Raw genomic sequence first — 22,627 nt, 5'->3', positions numbered from 1 at the left:
GAAGAGCACGGCAGGATCGGCGCTGCGGCCCTGAGCTGTGCGCGGCGGTGTTGGGCGGGGGCTTTGCCCCGGTTTGGGGTGAGAACGGCTGGCTTTGGGCTGGACGGAGCGGCGCCGCCACGGGCGCTGTCCCTTTAAGGCCTGACGCCATGACGTCGTGACGTTGGACGTTCCGCTCAGGGAAAGGAGGCCGCCGCGCAGCCGGGCGGAAGTGGGTGGTGGGTTACCCGTGCCCGGATGTTAAGGCGGCTTCTGATTGGCTGCTGGAAGCGAGGCGGGGCGGTGCTGCGGTGGGTGGGGAAGAACCCGGAAGCGCTGAGGGAAGGCGGCGGCCGCGCGCGGCAGGTCAGGGATGGGCCGGGAATGGGAGGGTCCTGACCTGTGGTGGGGATCCCTCTGAGCATGGGGGGCGGCTTGGGGGGTCGGGGGCGCGGTGCTGGGATGTCCCGACCTCTCCCGGCAGGAGGGCGCCGGTTGGGGGGCCGGAGGGTCTCGAATGGAGTTCCGGTCAGGGCGGTCTGGAATCTTCCCTTCAAGAAGGGGCTCCGCTCAGGGGTGTTCCGCCTGTGGGGTATTTACCTTAGGAAGGAGAATCCGGTCTCGGCATCGGGGATCTGGCTGTGGGATATTCCCCTTACGGAGGGAGATCTACTCAGGGCTGTGGGATGTTTTCCCGTAGGAATTAGGATTCTGTTAGGGGGCTCTGGCCGCGGGATCTTTCCTCTTAGAACAGCGGATCCGATCAGCTAACTCTGACTGTGGGATCTTTCCCCTTAGAAGGAGGAATCTGGTCAGGTAACACTGGCCGTGGGCTCTTTCCCCTTTGGAAGAGGCATTTTTCCATTAGGAAAGGGATCCGCTTTGGGGCGCCCCTTGCCCTGTTGTGGGGGGTGGGAGCTTGTGGAGGCTTTGATGAGGTTCTTTGCTTGTGTTAGAGGGGAGGGCCTGGGCGGTGCTCCTCGGGGGAGCTTTTTGGGGCTGACAGGCAGTGGGGGGGAGCTGTTGGTGGGAACAGGCAGTGGGGGGGGGGTTTCCCTGTTCTCCCTTGCAGAGCAAGGGCTGGGGGGCTTGTGGAGGGCTCTGATTTTGGGGAGGGATCCCCCTCTCTCTTGGTGAGCTGGGGAGGATCTGGAGTTTGGGGGTTGCAGCTCTGGGGGGATCATTTGGGCACTTTTTGTTTTGAGAAGTGCTGTGGGAGTTTTAGGGTGTCAGTGGCGTCTGTTTTCCCATGGGGAAAAGGACTCTGGGATTTGGCAGGGGGGTTATTTTGGGGAGGGGCCTCAGAGCTCTGGTTTGGGGGAGCAGCTGAACCCCAGCAGAAGCATCTGTGGGGTGGGGGGGAAGCTGAAGTCCCCCTGAGATGTCACATTCCAAAGGGCTTTGACATGGGAGCCTCTGGCAGAGCTGAATCCCACTGGACAAGAGGCTCACAGAGGCTCCTCCAGGGTGTGGGCTGGGAAAAACAGATCTGCCTGCCTCAAAAAAGGACTCCCACTCCAGGGTAACCCCAAGGGGTCCTCCCCTTCTCTCCCAGGATCTGCAGGGCCCACTGGGGACCTTTCCCTCCCTAAGGAAGGAGTCTCAGTAATTCCTGGCACAGTGCATGTGGCAGTTGAGATGCTCTAGAGTCAGCACTGCAATTTCACAGGGAGTCTAACCCTCACCTTAATCCAGGCTGGCTTTTCCAAAGAAAACCTGGTTTTGGCATAGGAGGATGAGCATTGTGGAAGATTTCTGGGCTTGCTGCTACTCAGTCCTGGCACTTCCTCCACTGGGAATCCATCAGCTCCTGCCATGGGGCTGTGGTGATTCCCACATGGATCAGGTCATTTTGCATTCCTGGGGTGACAGGAGTGCCTCCCACAGCACAGGCAGAGAGGGATTGCAAGTGTGCCCAGCCAAGAACCACTTGGGATGGAGTCTGTTGGGTAAGGAAGGATCTAGGAGGTTCCTGGTGCCGTCAGGCAAACGCTGCAGGGCTGAAATGCCTGTGGAGCTGCTCCTGCTCCCATCTGAGTGAATATCCTTGGCTGTGTCACCCCAAACTGGTGACCAGCACTGGGTTTGTTGTGTGGAGAAACAGCTGGGAAGGAAGACATGCTTTGGCTGGGATTTGGGGGGGTCAAAGCTGTCAGAACTTGAAATTAGTGTCCAGAATGTGCTGTCTCTGGTTTTCAGGTCATACAGGTGAATATCCAAGTGCTGTGCCCAAAAAGAGCTGGGCTTCTCCCAGATTCCTCCCTCAGGACATAGGTTGGCCCATGGATTAAATGCTTTTCTGCTGAGGGGGGGGTGATTTCTGTCAAGGAAAACAATCCTGAGGAAACTGGATGAGGCACTTCAGGATTGTGCAGTGCTGATTCCTGTGGCTGAGCGCTGAACAGGCTCCCCAGGATTTGGTCACAGACCCAGCCAGTGCTCCAGGGGTGTTTGGACAGCACTCTCAGGGACAGGATGGGATTGTTGGGATGTTTGTGCAGGGCCAGGGGCTGAAATCGGTGATCCTGTGGCTCCTTCAAACTCGGGATATTCCCTGCTCCCTGTTTCACACCGGTTTTGATGTCCCTGCCTCCCTCGCACCGCAGAGCCTCACCACGGCCGATGTGTGTCACCATGCCGGGCCACGCCAGCGCCAGCCTCCCGCCGGAGGAGCGCGTCCGGCGGCTGATCCAGGCGGGCAGCAGCGTGGAGGTGAGCGAGGACATCCCGCCGCGGCGCTACTTCCGCTCGGGCGTGGAGATCCTGCGCATGGCCACCGTGTACTGCGAGGAGGGCAACATCGAGCACGCCTTCATCCTCTACAACAAGTACATCACGTAAGAGCAGTGCTGCCCTGTGGGCTGCGGGGGGTTCTGGGCTTGAGTTGGGGTGTTCAGAGCATCTCTGGATGCTGCGGGGCCTTTGTGAGGACTCAAGAACTCTGGGTTCTGGCGAGAGCTCTGCTCCTGGGGGATTTTGTGTCCCACAGCGGGTGGGACTGAGCAGGAAATGTGGTAAAGGTGTGAGGCACAAACCCACGGACACAGCTCACTTGTAAAGGTTCACAGATTCCATAATGCCAGAATAGTTTGGCTTGGAGATCATCCAGTCCAAGCCCCTGCCCAGGCAGCGTCACCTGGAGCAGGTGACACAGGAATCTAGGTGGGTTTGGAATATCTCTGGAGAGGGAGACTCCAGACCCTCCCTGGGCAGCTGTCCTAGGGCTCTCCCACCCTCCATGGAAAGACGTTCTTCCTCATGTTGAGGTGGAACTTTTTGTGGTTTAGTTTATGGCCTGTCACTGGGCACTTATGGAAGGAGTCTGGTACCATCCTCTGACACCCTTTGAGATATTTGTATGTATGGGAATGAGATGCCTTTTGGAAGTAGGCTGATCTTGGATTGCTCTGTCCCTCTGGAGGCTCCTGTCAGCAGCAGAGGGATTTTGTCTACCTGTTAGTCAAAGTTTCCAGATGTTTCATCACCTAAATTGGCCTCAATTTTTCTCTAGGTTGGCTGTGACATCATAGGGCTGGGCAGGGATCCGTGGTCAGGGATCTCTGTATCCGGTATCTACCTGGAAGGATCAAGGCTGGGTTGTGGTTTCTCTAATAAACCACCTTCAGAGGAGAAGCCTGTTTTACTCTGAGGTTACTACAGCCTTTCACAGCGGTGAATGAGTTCCTCCTTCAGGAGCAAGGGACCACTTGGGGATTTATTTTTACACCTCAGGAATATAATCCACCCCCAAACACAGTAATGCTCCTGGCAGTGTTTAAAGGGATGAAAACCCTGATCCTCAGAAATTATCCCAATGGCACAGTGTCCTGTTCCTGTAGGGTTTTTTCCCTAAATCCTGTCCCTCCTGGTTCTGCCTAGTGCCACTGGTGCAATCTCTGCTGTGCCCACTCTACCCAGACTTACCCGCAATATGGTTGGCATCTCTGTGGGCATTTTCCCTCCCTGCCCCTGTGTGCAGGGTTCCTGCCCCTTAAATCCAACACATTTTTCTCTGATTAGCTTTTCTTCTCGCCTTGCACTTCCTGAGCTTTTATGGGCATCCTGGTGAGGGCCTTGGGAGGCTGCACAGGGAGCTGGGATGTGTAAAACCTTTGGGAAGGTTTCCAGGCCGGTTACGCAGCTGGGGCTGAAGGAGAAACTTTTTAACTAAACAAATGAACTGAAGGCTGTTTCATTGTAGCAGTGAGAGGTGCTGGGTTGTCTTTCCAGCAGCTTTCAAATACTCGTGGCATTTTCAGCCTGGCTGCTGAGCTGCCAGGAGGATGGAAAACCTTCCCTTGGTGGGATTTCTCCAGTGCTGACGAATGTGAGCTCCTGTCCTGGATTGTCCAAAGATAGGAACTTAATGCCACCATCATTTCTTCCAATGAAGATGGGAAGCTGGAGTTCAAGCAATAGATTTGATGTTTTCTAGATGTCCTAATCCAGAGAGCAAGAGGAGGCACTGGTAACTAACTGGAGCCTCTCATGGGCTTGCTCTGTTCTCCCTTTTTTAGCAATGGGACAAGGCTGGGGGAGCTGGGGGTGTTCAGCCTGGAGAAGGAAAAGCTCTGGGGACATCTTACAGCCCTAAAAGGGAGGGTTATTAAAAGTAGGGAGAGGGACTTTTATATAGGCAGAGTGTATCAGGCCAAGGGAGGATGATTTAAAAAGCCAAAAGGTAGGATTAGATGGGATATTGGGTAGGAATTTCTCCCTGTGAGGGTGAGGAGGCCCTGGCACAGGTTGCCCAAAGAAGCTGTGGCTGCCCCAACCCTGGAAGTGCCCAGTTGGACGGGGCTTGGAGCACCCTGGGATAGTGGAAGGTGTCCCTGCCCATGGCAGGGGTGGCACTGGATGAGCTTTAAGGTCCATTCAACCCAAACCATTCTGGGATTCCATGACTCTTTCCTCAGTGCTTCAGCCCATGCCTGCAGGCAGTGCTGTGGCTGTCCTTTCCCAGAGCCCAGCTCCCTGCCAGGTTTATGGCCTCACGCAGGTGCTTTCTTCTATGGAAAAGGGAGGATTCCAGCCCTGAGAAGCACGGGAGAGGCTCTTGGCTTGGTGTGTTTGGTGGGAGGGAGGACATCATCCCTGGGAGTGAGGTGTGCTTCAAGTGGCTTTTGGATGCTGAATTTCCTGTTATTTCTCTCTCCAGCCCTCCCCAAGTCTGAGCTCAGGGGCTGAATGACACGGGGAGGTCATGGCACCTGATTTTGGAGAGCCATTGGCTGTGAGACAGCCTTGTCCAGACATGGGGTAATCCCCAAATCCTCAGGTCCATACCCAGATTCCCATCAAGGAGTGAGTTCCCTACTGGCCTCCAGCCCCCTGCAAAATCCTGTGCAGGTTGTTTGGCTGCACAGCTCTTTTCCATAAAGGAACAAATCTTTCCCGGCATTCAAGGAGGGCAGGAAGGCAGCATATCCAGAGAAGCTGTGGCTGCCCCTGGATCCCTGGAAGTGTCCAAGGTCGGGTTGGATGGGGCTTGGAGCAGGGATAGGTGTCCCTGCCATGACAGAGGGTGGGACTGGATGATCTTTGAGGTCCCTTCCCACCCAAACCATTCCATGATTCTATAACTAGCTCTAGGACTTTTTAACACAAGGTGTCTTGTCACCTTGTAAGACTTTCCTTGCCTATAGTCCTGAGCAGCAGCTTCTGCATTGATCTCAGTGGCTGTTTTCCTTGAATCACCATCAGGAACACTCGGGTTAGTTTTGGTAGAACCAAGTAAGAAAGAAAAAAGTAATAAGACACAACTTTTCTGTGGTGTTGGGGCTCTTTGATTTGCTTGGATCAGCTCCAGGGGCTTGTGAGGGTGTCACAAGGGACTCAAGAGCCTCCAGCTTGGCCTGGGCACTGGAGCTGTGCTTAAAAATAGCCCTGGCTGTGGCTGCTCAGTGCCAAACAGCTGCTGCTCCGTTGGACTCAGGAGCAGGCGGAAGACTGAACCAGCCCAAAACTCCTGGCCAGGGGAGCTGCAGGTTTTGGTCTTGCCAAGCCTCAGCAGGGCTCTGGGTAGGAAACATGAGCTATTCCTGCCCTTCCTCTGCCCCATCCCAACCTGCCGCTGCTGCTCTTACCCTGGAGTTTTCCTCTGGCTATCTGAGCCCTCCTCTCATCCTCCTGCCCACTTTTTTCCCTGCTTCCTGACTTGTGGAAACCCAGCTGTCTCTGCTGGTTTTTCCATCCTGCCCAGGCCAACATCTGCTCTTAATCCTTCTTAATTAATCCCTTCCATTTTAATCTATGAGCTGTTGGCAGCGCTCAGGGCCTTGTTGTGTCTCCTCGGCACAGTGACCTACTTCACAGCCCCAGCTGGGAGCAGGGACCTCACTGGGGGTTTGGGAGGAAGCCTCTCCATGGCTCCAGGCTGTGCCCTGACTGTGCTGATCCTGTATCCTCACTAGGAACATTTGGGGTGGCAAAAAGTTCTTCCTCGCCCTAGGGGAGCCAGGGCTTGGAGCAGCTGGGTTTGTTTACTGCACACACAGAGGTCTCTCAGAGTGTCTCAGTCTGAGATTTGCCTGCTTGGCTTTGCATGGTTGGTTTCTGCTGCTCTTTGGGGCACAGTCTAGTCCTCTTACTCCCTTATTCCTTGTGCCTGGGCAGATTGCTGCCCTCCAAAGGAGCTGGAACATCCTCCTGCAGGTGTTGAAGCAGGGTAGCCAAGAGGCAGGAAGGAGGGCAAGGATTTTGGCTTATCCCCAAAGTTTTGTGGATGCCCAGAGCCAGCAAAGCTCCACTGGCAGGAGGGAAGGGCCCAGCTAAGTCCCCCCTGAGCTCACCCTGAGCACTCTGTCACCACTAGGGACTTGGCCACAGAATAACTTGGAGTGTCTCAAGCCTGGGGAGCCCCAGAGAGCTGAGCCGGAGTGAATTGCCCCTTGTTTGTGGGATTTCCTCCTTGTTTTAGTGCTTGCAGAGCTCTTTTCTGCATCTTCACCCTGTCCTGCACAGCACCATGGAAGGATCTCATTGTGGCCCTCCAGTACTTAAAGGAGGCTTATAAAAACTAGGAGAGACATGGACAGACAGAGACAGAACAAGAGGGAACAGGAGAGGTTTAAATTGGATATTAGAAAGAAATTCTTCCCTGTGAGGATGGTGAGGGGCTGGGATGGAATTCCCAGCTATGGCTGCCCCTGGATCCCTGGAAATATCCCAGGCCAGATTGGACAGGGCTTGGAGCCCCTGGGGTATTGGAAGGTGTCCCTGCCCATGGCAGGAAGTGGCACTGGATGGACTTTAAGGTCCTTTCTCAGCCAGCCCATTCTGGGATTCTCTGAAGGGGAGAACAGTTATCCCAGTTGTAGAGAAGATGAAGGTTAACGCTTTCATACTCATGCTGGAAGCAGGACAATGCTGAGCTCAGTCTTGATTTCCCTGCCCAAAGCCAGCACAGAATTCACTCTCCTGCCTGGAATACCTGGAGTGCTCAGGCTGCAGAGCCCAAAGCTCCTGGTACAGCAGCTTGGGCTGTTGGGAATGTGCTTTTAGCTCACCTGCAAGCTTTCCCTGTCCAAGGTCTGAGTTAATTTCCCCTCATGCACAAACTCTTTGTCCCTCTGTGCAGAAGGACAGTGAGCTCTGAGTCAGCCGAGTCCTTGAGCTTGGGTGGAATCCCAGGATGCTCCCAGGTGTCAGCAGGTGCCCAAGCACCTTCCTGAATCACTGCTGTGTCCTTGGTATTTTAGAGCAGCTTATTAATGGTTCCTTTCAAAACAAGTGTATTTATCCCTGAGGATCATCTCCAGAGCCCAGGTGGAAGAACAACCTGCATGAGGCATTCCCTTGGGATCAGGTGAGACCTCCTGAGTGCTGTGAAGAGCTCTGGAGACCATTAGGGGTGGAGGCTTTCCTGCAGAAGGACAGACTGTCCTGGTAGGAAGCACAGAACCCCAGGGATCCCCCAAAATGCCACTGACTGTCCTGTGCTTGTCCCTTCCTGCCCTGACTGATAACTGCAGTTGCTGTCCTGTTTTTCCAGGCTCTTCATTGAGAAGCTGCCGCAGCACCGTGATTACAAAACCGCTGTCATTCCCGAGAAGAGGGAGACGGTCAAAGTAAGTGGAGACACTGCCAAGTCCAGAATGGGAATGTTGTCATGGTTATCAGCCTTGGGTTTCCATGGCTTTGGGATCAGTGATCCACACAAATGCTGAGAAGCCTGGGCTTGGTCAGGCAGTCCTGATTCCTTGGGAGTTCAGTTCTGGGCCCCTGACTCCAAGAAATCTGTTGCGGGGCTGGAATGTGTCCAGAGGTAGGAACGAAGCTAGGAAAGGGTCTGGAGCACCAGGAGCAGCTGGAGGGGCTCAGCCTAGGGAAAAGGGGGATCAGGAGGGTCCTTCTGTCTCTGCACAACTCCTGACAGGAGAGTGCAGCCAGGGGGTGGGGCTCTGCTCCCAGGGAACAGAGACAGGAGGAGAGGGAATGGCCTCATGTTGCACCAGAGGAGGCTTTAGTTGGATATTGGGAAAACTTCTTTCCCAAATGCATTGTCCAGTCCTGGCACAGGCTTCCACCATCCCTGGGAGTGTTTCAAAACACTAGGATGTGGCACCTGGGGACATGGTTTAGTGGTGGACATGGCAGTACTGGGGGAATGGTTGTACTTGATGATCTTGGAGGTATTTTCCAACTCAAACAATTCCATGATTCTCTGAGTTAGGGTTTGGGAGATTCTTACTCCATTGCACTTTCACTGGGCTGGCTGTGGTGTCCAGTTTACTTCCTCTTGAGCACTGGAGTGTCCTTTCTTTCCTGTTAAACTCCCTGCTTTTTAAAGACCACATGGCTTAAAGTGATGATTTCCCAGGTAATCCTCAGAGATTCCTCATAGCCACAAGAAGCTACAGCTCCTCTGCTCAGTTTTGATTAAAAGAGGAAAGGATGGTACTGCCTGAGCTCTTGCTTGGTGATTTCAATAGTGGTTTTTGGATTCTTGAGCTGCTCAGGTTTTGTTTTTCTTGCCCTGGGGCTGCCCCACTCTGATGCCTGTGTTTCCTTCCCCAGAAACTGAAGGAAGTAGCCTTTCCCCGAGCCGAAGAGCTCAAGGAGGAGCTGTTAAAGAGGTACGCCAAGGACTATGCTAAATACAAGGAGCAGGAGGTGAGTGAGAGGAGACTGGAGGCTCCTCAGGAGACCCTCAGCCTCAAAGGGTTTGGAAGAGGGCAGGTCTCCAGGGCTCCCTGGGTGCTTGGGAATGTCAGATCTGCGTAGCCCCAACTTGCAGGGTCCAGGCTCGTCTCCTGCAGCACAGAGCTGGCCCTGCTGTCACTGTGGGTGACTCTGTCAGAGGTTTCCCTGGCTCTTTTCCTCGTGCATCCCAGGCCAGCCTGAGCTGGGGCTGTTTGCTTGGTTTATTCTGTTTGTCCCAACACGACATCCAGGTCTTGTGGTCTAGAAACTCAGCATGGGCAAGGATCTGGGGTTCTGTGGGCAAAGCAGACACCTCTGCAGTCAGGTTTGCTCTGGACGAGTGTGGCTTTAGAATAGAGGGAAATCAACCTGGGATTATAATGCCATGGGAGAAGGAGGATAAGGCAGTGGTTTTACTGCCCGTGGTCCAGCTGGCTCTGGATCTGTGCTCTGCAAGCTGGAGTTTCCTTGCAGAAAATGCTTTTTGCTGGTGACCTTTTGCAGACCCTTTAGAAATAACCTGGGGATGGCTGAGGGCCTGCAGAGGCTTTGTGTTCTGCCCTGGGCCAGTGTCCCCCTCTCTGCTCCTGTCCCTTGGCAGATTTCTCCTTTCAGCAGGAGGAAGAAGAGTAATTTGCACACACTTTGGCTTTGCAGCAGCAGCTGGAAGAGGAGAAGACTCGGGTAGCCCTGATGAAGCAGCAGCAGGCAGAACAAGAGCAGTTCCATGCCTTCGAGGAGATGATCCGGCGGCAGGAGCTGGAGAAGGAACGCCTGAGAATAGTGCAGGAATTTGGAAAGCCGGAGCCGAGTCTCGAGTCTCTGGATGGACCCCTTGTCCCTGGTGTGGAAAAGCCCCCAACTGATTTAATCCCAAGGGTTCCAGTTCACCCAGCAAGTCCATCAGCGGGGACTGTCTCATCCAAACCTCCTGTTGTGGACAGATCTTTGAAGCCCAGTGCTTTGGGGAGCACGGAAAACAGTTAGTACCTCTTGGAGCATCCCTTCTCCCCTGGTGGGGCTGAGCCAAACATGGCCATTTTGTCTGGGAGACTCTTGGAATTATCTGATCATGGCTCCACCCCTCCTGGGGGTTTGCTCTTTCAAGTCACTGGATGTCGTCCAGTGCACACTCACTGGGCTGGAGAGAGCTGTCTCTTCTTGGGAATGTGCCCTCCATGCTTTTCCAGCCCAGTCTCTCTGCTCTTCCAAAGTCTGCAGCCTATTTGCCTTTCTTTGATCCAAATATTTGTTGGAGATTGGGGTTTAGTTTCTGGCTGGGCTGATTGAATCCTCCTCCTGACCAAATTCTACTAAATATGGTTCCAAAACACTGATTCAGACGTGTCCAATGGCTGGGTCTTGCCCAGTGACACATCCTACTTTAAATAACATTCTCTAAGTGTGTGTGGTTTCATTTGTGCTAACAAAATACTCCTTTTGACACCCTGGGAAAGGATTCTTCCCCTCTGTCTCTCTCCCTGTTCTGAAAGAGGTGGTGCCTGTCCTTTATCAAGTGTCACAGCGGCACATTTCGCTGTGCCTGCCACTGGAAGGAGAGTTTATCTTCCCAGGTGGATTTTCTCAGTTTCATCCCTTCAGATGCTGCCCTGAGAGACCATTCCTCCAGTGTTCCTGACTTTTTCCTCACCGTGCTCCCATTCTCCCTGCAGATGCAGGTGTGGATGCTCTGCGTCAGGTCATTGTCCCCAGGGAGCTGTGCCAGAAATTCCTGCAGCTGGCTGATGCCAACACGGTGCGGGGTGTGGAGACCTGTGGGATCCTCTGCGGGAAGCTGGTAAGGGGATGACCCTGATGGAGACCCTAGAAGTGGCACAGGGACTGCTTGTCACAGTACCATAGCTTTGGAAATGGCTCAAGGACCCTGATTTTTGTCCTGGAGTTCTTCCATGTAGTTTCAGGCTTCCATGTGAGTGTTAGGGATGATCTGCCTCCCCTTTCCTTGTTTTCAGGTTAGGATTTCCCCACCCTGAGTGAGGTGCCAACCTGAGTCCCCATTCAGCCTCCTCTCTCCTGTTGGTGACTCTGCTGGGTACCTGCCTCAGGCACTGGTGGCATTCCTGGTGACAGGCAGCTCCAGGCACTTGTCCATTGGGTGTCCCAGCTGGTGACCCCCATGCAGACAAGGCTGACAGGACATTGTTCTCCCCCAGAGTTCGCGTGCCCAGGTTTTATTGCCAGCTCTAGCCCATCTGCCCTGAGTCACTCACAGAAGTTTGCTTTGAAATGAAGTTGTTTGATGTAGCAACTTCCTGCAGTCCAGCTGCTTCCAGACACTGGAGATAGTTTAGGGATGAGGCATCATCCCCTTTTGAATGGAGAGCTTGGTTTGGGGGAGTCCGGGCCTTCTCTGAGCTCCTGTGGGTGCTCTGCACAGCAGGCAGAATGAAACAGGAAGAAAATCCTGCAACTCCCTTGTCAGTAACTTGAAGCTGCAACTAAAAATGGGTGGTGGATGCATCCGTGGGCTTGTTTCCAAGGCTTGGGAAATTCCCTCATGTCTGGGAGATAACATCCTCCTGTGCTGCCATTGCCTTGCAGATGAGGAACGAGTTCACCATCACCCACGTCATTGTCCCCAAGCAGCTGGGAGGCCCCGATTCCTGCACCACCGAGAACGAGGAGGAGCTCTTTGTCATCCAGGACCAGCACGGCCTTGTCACACTGGGCTGGATCCATGTGAGTCTCCTTCCCCTGGCACTTCCCAATAGGCCTGGCCTCCGAAGGGGAAGGGGTGGTGGAACAGGGCTGGGGGAGGAGAAGTTACTGCAGGAGATGGCAGGGAATGGGCAGCAGCTTCTGGTTGGGTTTGCTGCCTTTAGTTGGTTTCTGCCTCTGGCTTGATTTCTCCCTCTGGTTGCATTTCTGCTTCTGGTTGCATTTCTGCATCTGGTACAGTCTTGTTCACTGCTCTGATGGAGAAATCCAGGCCTGGTTTATGTTGGGTTCCTTCCTAAAGCATCAAGCCCTTTGAAAAGGAGGAAAGGTTTAGATGGGATACTGGGAAGAAACTCTTCCCTGTGAAGGTGGGGAGGCCCTGGCACAGGGTGCCTAGAGAAGCTGTGGCTGCCCCTGGATCCCTGGAAGTGTCCAAGGCCAGGTTGGACAGGGCTTGGAGCCACCTGGGATAGCGGAAGGTGTTCCCTTCCCATGACAGGGGGTGGCACGGATGAGCTTTAAGGTCCCTTCCAACCCAAACCAGTCTGGGATTCTATGGAACTGGGATCTTGGACATGAAGCTCATGTTTCCTCCAGCTAAAATCTGACTCCAGTGGCACTGTGGGGGCATTCCAAGCTCCCCTCCTAGAGGGATACATCTCCCATGCTGTGTCCCTGTGCAGGTCTGCCTTCCAAGCAGCTGTGGGATATGCCAGTTGCAGACTCCTCCCTGGCTGCCCCGCTGTCCCCACGGAGCCTTTGGCAGTCAGATCTGTGCCAAGCAAAACGTTCAGAGCTGCTGAGTAATCTCTCGAAAGCAGCAGCTGCCCTGAGGGCTTGGACAAGGAAATGCTGCTGCTCCAAGTGTCTGGTCCATGTAGGGTGGCTGCTCCAGGGCTACCTCTGCTGTGACAGCCCTGCCACATTCAGGGACCCTCCAGAATTCCTTTGACCCTTCTGCTGGTCTTGGCAAAAAAAACCCAGCCAGGAAAAGAAGCAAGAGCTTTCAGCAGGAGTTAAGGTGTGAAATCCAGCTGTCAGCAGGAGCTGGGTGAGGTGGTGGCTGTCAGGGATTGTACAGCCCTCCATGGAATGTGATATCCTGAAGTGCTGTAGCACTGTGGGATGTGCCCAGCCTATAGGAGCTGCACTTCAGAAACGTGTGAAGTGCCCTGCAAGGCGCAAGTGCCCTGCAAGGACAGTGTTGTGTCTTAAAGGTGTAATTTTTCATGGGATGTGGCAGGAACATAGAGCTCCTCTTGTATGTAACTCCAAATGGAAAAGAGGAGCACATGTTGAAGGACAGTCTGAAAAAAAGGGGGCAATGAGAGAGCTGGAAGGAACTTCTGACAAGAGCAGGGAGTGATGTGAGGACAAGGGGGAATGGCTTCTGCCAGAGGGCAGGGATAGATGGGATATTGGGAAGGAATCCTTCCCTGTGAGGGTGGTGAGGCCCTGGTACAGGGTGCTCAGAGAAGCTGTGGCTGCCCCTGGATCCCTGGAAGTGTCCAAGGCCAGGTTGGACAGGGCTTGGAGCACCCTGGGATAGTGGAAGGTGTCCCTTCCCATGGCAGTGGTGGAACCGCATAAGCTTTAAGGTCCTTCCAACCTAAACTGTTCCACAAATTACACTCTCAGGGTGCAGGTGTGTCCCCTGTGCCCTCCAAGGAGCTGAGTTTCCTCTGTCACAAGATTCTCCTGGCAGACACGATCCCTTGGGACCAGTTTTCCAAACCTGCTGTAACTGCTGTCCCTGTGTTGCTTGTTTCAGACCCATCCCACACAGACAGCGTTCCTGTCCAGTGTGGATCTGCACACCCACTGCTCCTACCAGATGATGCTGCCAGAGTCCATCGCTATCGTGTGTTCCCCAAAATACCAGGAGTGAGTCTGGATACCAGCAGTCTGCATGTGGGGTGGGGAAGGCATTTCCCTCTGCCTGGACTGTTTACCACACCCTTCCTCTCTCACATTCCTGGTGTGGGGATAAAATTTCACATCACGTGTGAGTGGACAGCTCTTGTGAGCTGCTTTGGGGGGTTGTGTCTGGGCAGGGTTTGCCCACCCCTGACAGGAGTTTCCCAGGAATTGGGGTGTCCCACACAGGGGGGTGTCCCTCAGCCTCAATCTCTGCTCCTGCTGGAGATGAGCAGCCCGAAACATGCTCCTTGGGGCCCAGGAGGTGTGGCTGTACCTGCAGAGCCTTGACCTACAGAGCTCGTGTTCCTTTGCTCCAGGACAGGGTTTTTCAAGCTGACAGAGCATGGCCTGGAGGAGATCTCATCCTGCCGGCAGAAGGGGTTCCACCCACACCCCAAAGACCCCCCTCTCTTCACGGTGAGTCCCCCCAAAGCTGGGGGGGCTGTGGGGTGGGGAGTTGGTGTGTTGGACATTTCACTTAAATTCAATCCATGTCGGGGTGCTGGGCTGTGACCAGGAGGCTCAGCCTGGCAGGGGCTGGTCTCCAGTTCCCAGAGTGGAGGTGGAGGAGCTTGCCAAGGTTTTACAGGTGTTGGAGGTGTGATGCAGAACTCCTCACTGCAGGAACAGAGCACGGCAGCAGCAAAGGGCTGTTGGAGGGGGGAGATTTGTGTTTGGGTCTCTGTGTGGCACCAGACAGGGCCAGCAGTTGGGGTGATCCCAGGAACTGCTCCAAGGGCTGTTCTGGGAAGGGCACTGGCTGCAGGTTGTGTCAGGGGGTAGAGGAGACTCACCTGAACTGTGGGAACATCTGAATAACCCCCTGTCCCCTCTTTTCCTCTCTTCCAGACCTGCAGTCATGTGTCAATAGTCGAGAGAGACGTGGTCCTGATGGATCTCCGATAAGCCTCTTGCCTTATCCCTTCACAGGACCCATCCACCTTCCTTTAGGCATAGGGAATTGGTTTTCTTCCTCCTGTAGCAGATGATTTCTACCGTGTAGTGATCCCTCTCCTCCCTCCCCTGCGGTGGAATCAGATCCCTGCCCTCAGCAGGAGCCCCTGGAACCTCAGTGCCTGGCGTGGGGCTGGCGGATGGGGCCAGGGCGCGAGGTGTGGGGAAAAGCCAGCTGGGAACTCAGACAGAAGCCAACACTAATGCAGTTGTTTAACTCCAATCCATGGCTTAAATGGCCTCCTGGGGAGGTTCCCCGTGACTTGCTGCAACCGTGAGGTGTGGAAACCTCTTCAAGTGCTTTTGGGACTTGCCCAATTTAACCCATGCCCTGTTTTGTCCTCCTTTCCGGGTTGCTTGGTGTCAGCACAGCTTCAAGGAGCAGATAAATCTTTCTGACAGTTTAAAATCAAACCTTGCTGACCCTTGTCACCTCAACATGAGCTCAGTGCTACTCCTGCTTCTTGGTACTTGTGTGTCTGCCTGGGGAGGGAAGAAGCCCCAACCTCCTTTGGGATCTCTTTCAGCGTTTCAGGGCTGAAGATGCCTGGATGTGGCCCTGCTTTGCCCCAGCTGCCTCATCCCAGCAGTGTTTAGGGGTGTCTGGAGACTTTATCCATTTTCCTGGCTGGAGATCCACAAGTGTTACCGTGGAGAAGCTCAATCTCCTGGCTGCCATCACTGCTCCAAGATGGGATTCCAGCAGCTTTGACCACTTCCATCCTCAAAGATCCCTGTGCCTGATTGCCTCTGAACATCCCAAAGCAGCAGGAAGCCTGTCCTTGCCAAATCCGAGCGCTCCGTGACGTCGCTGTTGTGCTGGACCCTCCTCCGAGGTGCTTTAGTCGGGTGCCAAGCACAGATTTTCCTTCCCTGTGCTCCCTGCCGAGCCCTCGCCCTCGGGGGGAGGGGAGCAGCAGCATTCCAAGGTGGAAGGCAGCTGTGTTGAGTGCTGAGCGTGATCCACATCCCCACATCCCTCTCAGGATGGTCAGCACATGGCTGTGTGGGGAGGGGAAGAGGCTGGAGCTGCCTTCCCACCTGGCATGCAAACATCCTTGTCCTTATGTCATGTCCTTGTACATCCAGCACCCCATGGTGTTCTGTTTAACACACATGGATTGGATTAGCCGGGCTGGGCCTCCTATGCCACTCGTTTTCTTTGAGCTCTCTCCATGGGTTGGGGGTCTGGCTCGGAGGGAATCCATTTCTTTGGGGGTTGGTGTGTTTGCGGCATCCCCTGCGTGACAAGTGCTGCTCCCAGCTTTTCCCAAGTCATTTTCTGGAACAGGCTGGCCCCGGGGGTGGGACAGGAGTGAGGGGCCTTCGGGGCATCTCTGGGAACTCGTTTTCAGACCTAATTAATTTAAACCATGCTTGGAAGGGGATTGCAGTTTCCATGTAGGATTGTTCATCCCACAGCTCTCCACCCAGCAGAGCAGCTCTTCACCCTGAGGGCTCCCCCAGAGCAGTGTGGTGACACAAGGTGGAAAATCACATCTTGCAAAGCAGCAATTCCTTCAGATCTGTTTGGAATATCACAAGGGATTTATCCCAGCTCCACATCCCTGCAGGTGTCAGGTCTAAACTGGCTCCAGCACCCACCAGCCAGAGGAGCGGGTGGCACATCACCACCCTTGCATTGTCCCAGTTACTGACAAACCTTCCCAGGGTATTTTCCACATTCCTTGGAGCAGGGAGTTCCTCAGGTCAGGGCCCAGCTGCCACCTCCATCCCAGCACTGCTCCCTCAGCTCCCAGCTTTTTCATCACATTTTTTCACTACAACTCCCTGAGTCACCACTTCGTGTGTCAGTGAATGTCAATGACCTGGCGCCGCTGCATGTCCCACGAACCTAACCTGGCTCCTCAGCTGTGCCAGATGTGACTGTTGCACCTTAAAATCACCCAAAATGAGGTTGAATTCGGGAGAAGCTGAACCCGAACACAAACTACACTTTGCAGGAATGATTTATTGTCTGTGACAATGTGGGTTGTGTGTTTCAGGGGGTTCCTGCAGGCAGGGAGTGATGCTTATCTCCACCTCAGGAGTGGGAATGCATCCAAATCCCTCTCATCATCCCTCTCCTCACGGGTTTGTCCATCCTCAGCAGCATCCTGAGAGGTTCCAATCGTGAACATTCCCCCTGAGGGAGGTGCTGAGGGCTGGGGCGGCGCCGGGACTTTTGAAATCCAGCGGCAAAGAAGGGATTGCCCCATCCTCGTCCCAGGCTCATGCTGGCCTCGCCTGTGCCGTGGGATGCCTGGCGTTCCTGCGAGCATCCCGGGGCCGCCGGCAGCTGGATTGGCTGCGGGGGCCAAACCTTTCCTTTTTAGGCTGCGCGTGGCTCCTGCTCGGGGCTGCACTGCTGCCGGCCCAGCTCCAGAGCCGCCGTGGGCTGCGAGGGTCGGGGATCCCACAGGGACAGGGGGGAGCCTGGATCAGTCTTGTCCCCAGCGACAGTGATGTGTCCTGGAGCTGCTGAGGGGTGGCTGGGGTTCGTGCTCTGTGGTTTGCACCAGCGTGGGGGTCAGGGGTGTCTCCAGGGCTTTGGGAATGTCCCCCTGCCATGGATTGGGATGGCATCCTGCCACCGACTCTGTGCAGCTCCTGGCACAGCCGTGCTCCCTCCACATGAGACTCTGTAGCTGCAAGAGTCAACTTATCAACCCCCTATTCCAACCCCCACTCTGCTGAGTTTGGGGATAATTTATTTTAAAGGGGTTTTTTTTCAACATGTCATATATGGCAGCCTTTCCCCTTGGTGACCTCATGCTTGGCGGGGGCCCAGCCGAGCTGAGATGTGAGGTGGCAGCAGGACCCTGGAGCTGGGGGTTTGGGGGGTCATTAAGTGCATGGCATGGGGACAAATCCAGCCCCTGTGAGTGGTTTCCCAGGGAAAGGGAAATGCCTGGCATGGGGGATGTTGTAGCTGTGGAGGGACTGCCAGTGCTGGGGGGATCCCATGTTCCTGTCCTGCTCCAGGAGGTGACAGCCCAGATTCTGCTCTCTCCCTCTGGGACAGGGCCATCATGGGGTCTGTTGGAGGTGTGAACAGGCTGGGTGTGCTTGGGGGACACCATGTTCCTGTCCTGCCCTGGGGAGTGACAGCCCAGAGTCCCCTCCCTCCCTCTGGGACAGAGCCATCCATGGGGGATGTTGGATGTGTGAATGGCCTGGCAGTGTTGGGGGAACAGTGTGTCCCTATCCCTGTCCTGCCCCATGGGGTGACAGCCCAGAGTCCATTCCCTCCCTCTAGAGCCATGGGGGACACCAGGACCTTGGGGTCCCTTGGTTGTGGTGGGACCCTGCAGTTCCTTGTCACTGCACCAGTGCCAGGATGTCCCTGCCCTGGGCACAGCTTGGCATCCTTGGGAGCAGCAGGCAGCCTGGGCCCCCTGTGCCTCAGTTTCCCTCGAGCCCCGGTAGCTCTGGGGGGTGACTCCAGGGCATCTCTCCTGCCTCCCCCGGGTGCTCCGGGAGACTCCCTGGTGAGTGCCTGTTGTCCTTAAAAAGGCAGCCGGGAGTTTGGGAGCTGCTGGTTGGCCTCTGCCAGGGCATGGGGCCTCTGTGGCTTCACTCCTGCTTCCAGACTTCGGCTAGCAGGGCTGGGGGTGGCTTTGGCCCCCCTGAGCTGTGTCTGGGAAGGGGGGCTTGGGGACAGCAGCCACACTGCCCCTTGGGGGTCTGAGCTCATCCCACCTCCAAAATCCTCCCGGGAGAGATCAGAGCTGGATGCACCTACAGTGGGGGTTGGGATTTGGACCCACAATTGGCTCAGGTCGAGGATTTGGGAAATGAGGGGCTTTGGGATACTAAACGCCCAAAAATGAGGGCGGAGAGAGAAAACCACAGGGAGAGGCATCTCAGAAGTGCTGGATGTCAGGGATGTGGGGGAACTGAGGCCAGGAGGAGGCGATGCACCAACCCCGTGCGTTTCCAGCGTCTCAGCGATGCCAAATTCCCATCCTGGCTCCGGGGTGTCCCCCACGGCAGAGCCCCAACACCCACCTCCACCTGGCTGGGGTTTCTCCACACTCTACCCAGGAACTAGAGTTACTTCCACCTCCTTTTTCTGAGCCTGTCGCTTATAAGGACTTGTGTCTCACTTGTTTATCGGAGCGGAGCATAAAAGGAACGGACTCACAACTTGGGCTGTTGCCTCCCAAGCATCCCTACATACATTTTCCTACAATAATTAACTGTCCTGGGTCCTACCACCAGCCCAAGGTCAATTTAATGAAATAAAACACCTTATATGGCCATATGGCCAACACACCATCACTGAGCCTATTTAGGGTCTTTGTTTAGAGAGGATCCGCCTCTGAGGTTCCACGGGCTGACTGGTATTTATACCCACGGCACATCGGGACTCAGTCCCAGAGGAAAGGATCTCTCGCCTCTGCGGTGAGTACTGCCCTGCCCAGCCCTGCTTCCCTTTTTCCTTGGAGGAGAGCAGGAAGGAAAAACACCCGGGGGGGTTTCGGGGTGCCCCAGCATTTATGGGGTGGCCCCAGCTCAGTTTGCATGGCACAGAGGGGGTGCCAACCCCACCACAACCCCACAGCCAGGGGCCTCCTTTGAGGTGATGAGAGCTGGGCTGAGGCCAAAACAAGTTGCGCTCTTCCACAAATCCCCGTGATTTGGGATCTTTTGCTTTGTGGGCTCTTGCAAGGTTTTGCCTGCTTCCCTCTGGATTCAGAGTGCATCCTCTGGTGCAGGGGGCACCCCCTGGGAAGGGCTGTTTTGATCCTCGTTTTTGGGAGTGGATGTAAGGTCAGAGCAGCAAGAGGCTGCTGAGAGAACCGGATGAAAGGGCATCACCTGCCACCCCCATGCCCGCTTTTGGGGAGCACCAGCCAGGCATGGCAACACTGGAGCTCCCCAGGGAGTGCAGGCAGGAGGCTTTGGGCACCGATTTTGGGCACCGGCTGGAGAAGGATGGAGAAGCAGCATCAGCCTGGAGCAGCACCCACAGGGAACAAGCATCTTCCTGCTCCCAGCATGGCTGCACTGGGGCCAGACTGTCCCATGGAGGATTTTGCAGGGCTACCCATCCTCAAGGACTCCAAGCCTTCCAACCCCAAAGCTGGATGTGGTGCTGTGGGATAAACCCTGTCCCCAACCCACTTTCCCCCCTTTAATGCCACTTTCCCCCCTTGCCACAGCTTTTCCCCCAGGTCCCCCTGACCACCAAGCACTCCCAGCCCCACCATGTGCGAGGAGGAAACCACTGCTCTGGTCTGCGACAACGGCTCTGGCCTCTGCAAGGCCGGGTTTGCCGGCGACGATGCCCCTCGTGCCGTCTTCCCCTCCATCGTGGGGCGGCCTCGGCACCAGGTGGGTACCCAGGGGGGCCAGGAGCAGCCTTCAGCCTGCTCTAATCACCACAATGTGGCTAACAAGGCCTCTCTCGCCGGCGTTAGGGTGTCATGGTAGGCATGGGGCAGAAGGACAGCTACGTGGGCGATGAGGCGCAGAGCAAGAGAGGTATCCTCACACTCAAGTACCCCATCGAGCACGGCATCATCACCAACTGGGATGACATGGAGAAGGTGAGATTCCTCCAGCAATGGAGAGTGGGAACCAAGCTGACCCTGGCATCGGTATGGGATTAAGACCCCAATTCTTTGCCCGCCTTAGATCTGGCACCACTCCTTCTACAACGAGCTGCGTGTGGCCCCCGAGGAGCACCCGACCCTGCTCACCGAGGCACCCCTCAATCCCAAGGCCAACCGGGAGAAGATGACCCAGGTAAGGCATCGCAGGACCCCTGGGGATGGGGCTGGACCCTCCAAAACTGCAGGAAGGGCTGGGGAATTTGGGGGTTTTGTGGGGTGGAGGAGTGAAGGTGGGGTGCAGTTTGGTGCTTGGATAAGGGCAGAGATCCCAGTGGGAAGTTCACTTGCCCAGGTGGCCCCAGGGGTCTCTCAGCAGTGTGTGGACCCACAGGATTTGCCACACAAGGCACTGCCCCACGTGTTCCCCATGCCGTGCAGCCCCACGTGACTGTGCAGTGTGGTGACTCACATTTCCATGCCATCCTTTGACTCACGCTTTGCCACACCACGCTCTGACCCACGTTTCCCAGTGCGACTCAGCGACCCTTGTCTTCTTCTGTGCCATGCACTGACCCACATGTCCGTGCAATGCAACCATCCACCTATTTTTCCTGTGCAGTGCAACAATCCATGTGTTTTTCCATGCAGTGCCCTGACCCCAGGAAGGCACAGCCCCCATGGGTCGTGGTGGGATGTGCTGTTGACCCCTGTGCTCACTCCTAACCTGCTGCCCCTCTCCTTTTCCCTCCCAGATCATGTTCGAAACCTTTAATGTCCCCGCCATGTACGTCGCCATCCAAGCCGTGCTCTCCCTCTACGCCTCCGGCCGCACCACTGGTGAGTAGGGGACATCCACAACGGGGAAGGGACCAAGGCAGCTTGGAGTGTCTTCCCTCACCTTCCCCCCTTTCCCAGGCATCGTCCTGGACTCCGGGGATGGTGTCACCCACAACGTGCCCATCTACGAGGGTTACGCTCTGCCCCATGCCATCATGCGTCTCGACCTGGCCGGCCGTGACCTCACCGACTACCTCATGAAGATCCTCACTGAGAGGGGCTACTCCTTCGTCACCACTGGTAGGGGGACAGGGAGGGAGTGGGGGCTGGCAGGGACCCCGCGGTGTCACTGTGGTGGCACCAGGTTAAGCCTGTCCCGCCATCGTGTCCCACAGCCGAGCGGGAAATCGTGCGTGACATCAAGGAGAAGCTCTGCTATGTGGCCCTCGACTTCGAGAACGAGATGGCCACGGCTGCCTCCTCCTCCTCCCTGGAGAAGAGCTACGAGCTCCCCGACGGGCAGGTCATCACCATCGGCAATGAGCGCTTCCGCTGCCCCGAGACCCTCTTCCAACCCTCCTTCATCGGTGAGCCAACCCCAATTCTTCCTGGGAGTGGTTGCCCCATCCCCACCAGCAGGCAAACAGCCCCACAGAGGCATTTTGGGGCTCCCTCAAGCACTTTGGTGGGACAAACCCATGGGTGTCCCCATGGCTCTTTTGGGGAGCCCTGAGGAGGCACGGGCAGGGGTCAGTCAGTGACAGCCCCGTCCCACCCCAGGCATGGAGTCTGCTGGGATCCATGAGACAACCTACAACTCCATCATGAAGTGCGACATCGACATCCGCAAGGATCTGTATGCCAACAATGTCCTGTCCGGCGGCACCACCATGTACCCTGGCATCGCCGACCGCATGCAGAAGGAAATCACGGCGCTGGCTCCCAGCACCATGAAGATCAAAGTAGGTGTTGGGGGAGGGGGCCAAACTGTGGCCACCACCACCCCAAAGCCTCTCCCGGTGCAGGTTTGGGGGAGGATCAGGGGGTGTATCCTAAGGGCTCCTGTCTCCACAGATCATTGCCCCGCCGGAGAGGAAGTACTCAGTTTGGATTGGCGGCTCCATCCTGGCATCCCTCTCCACCTTCCAGCAGATGTGGATCAGCAAACCCGAGTACGACGAGGCCGGACCCTCCATTGTCCACCGAAAATGCTTCTAAGCCCCCTCCCCGCCCCATGGTGGCCCCCCATGCCCAGGCTGGGGTGTCCCACTCCTCCTCCTGCTGCTCCTCCCCACTGCCCACTGCGCATTAAAAAACCTTTTCTCCAAGCTCTGCATCTTTCCTGGGAGATCTGGGGGCTGGGAGGGGCTGGAGGGGACTGAGGGTAATGGGGGGAAGGGTGGGGGAGCCCCAACCTCATGTTGGTGCCCATGATGTTCTGCTGATGGCCTCAACTCTGCCTTGATGCCCCCAACCCCACCTCGATGCCCTTGAGTCCGTGTTGGTGACCCCAACCCTGCGCTGATGCCCTCAATCCCATGTTGATGTCCCCAATGTCATGTTGGTGCCCCTGACCCTTTGCTGATGCCTCCCAGCCATTGATACCCTCAGCC

The 22,627-nt window shown here is 55.7% G+C and overlaps 2 protein-coding genes across 4 annotated transcripts; both read left to right on the top strand.

The window, feature by feature from the left end:
- The first annotated feature begins 196 nt into the window (after positions 1–196).
- STAMBP (STAM binding protein) lies at positions 197–16,646 on the top strand. 3 transcript variants are annotated; one of them, XM_085080745.1, is made up of 11 exons: positions 281–345; positions 680–795; positions 2,586–2,816; positions 7,973–8,048; positions 8,998–9,093; positions 9,781–10,105; positions 10,797–10,921; positions 11,686–11,823; positions 13,574–13,686; positions 14,040–14,139; positions 14,572–16,646. In XM_085080745.1, exons 3-11 carry the CDS (start codon positions 2,602–2,604, stop codon positions 14,626–14,628), a joined length of 1,245 nt encoding a protein of 414 aa, XP_084936871.1. In that variant the 5' UTR covers positions 281–345; positions 680–795; positions 2,586–2,601; the 3' UTR covers positions 14,629–16,646. The 3 variants fall into 3 exon arrangements, with proteins under 3 accessions (XP_084936872.1, XP_084936870.1, XP_084936871.1); XM_085080746.1 differs by lacking the exon at positions 680–795 and having other exon boundaries at positions 197–345; positions 9,784–10,105; XM_085080744.1 differs by lacking the exon at positions 680–795 and having other exon boundaries at positions 197–345.
- Positions 16,647–18,926: 2,280 nt separating this feature from the next.
- Positions 18,927–22,342, top strand: ACTG2 (actin gamma 2, smooth muscle). The gene is made up of 9 exons (XM_085080747.1): positions 18,927–19,083; positions 19,845–20,016; positions 20,103–20,231; positions 20,320–20,430; positions 20,990–21,074; positions 21,153–21,314; positions 21,410–21,601; positions 21,795–21,976; positions 22,089–22,342. Exons 2-9 carry the CDS (start codon positions 19,891–19,893, stop codon positions 22,230–22,232), a joined length of 1,131 nt encoding a protein of 376 aa, XP_084936873.1. The 5' UTR covers positions 18,927–19,083; positions 19,845–19,890; the 3' UTR covers positions 22,233–22,342.
- The last annotated feature ends 285 nt before the right edge of the window (positions 22,343–22,627 follow it).

This window comes from Lichenostomus cassidix, chromosome 22 (assembly GCF_008360975.1).
Source record: "Lichenostomus cassidix isolate B80296 chromosome 22, HeHo_3.0, whole genome shotgun sequence".
NCBI classification, from domain to species: Eukaryota; Metazoa; Chordata; class Aves; order Passeriformes; family Meliphagidae; genus Lichenostomus; species Lichenostomus cassidix.
The sequence above is the reverse complement of the archived record's forward strand: the minus strand, read 5'-3'. Positions and strand labels throughout refer to the sequence as shown.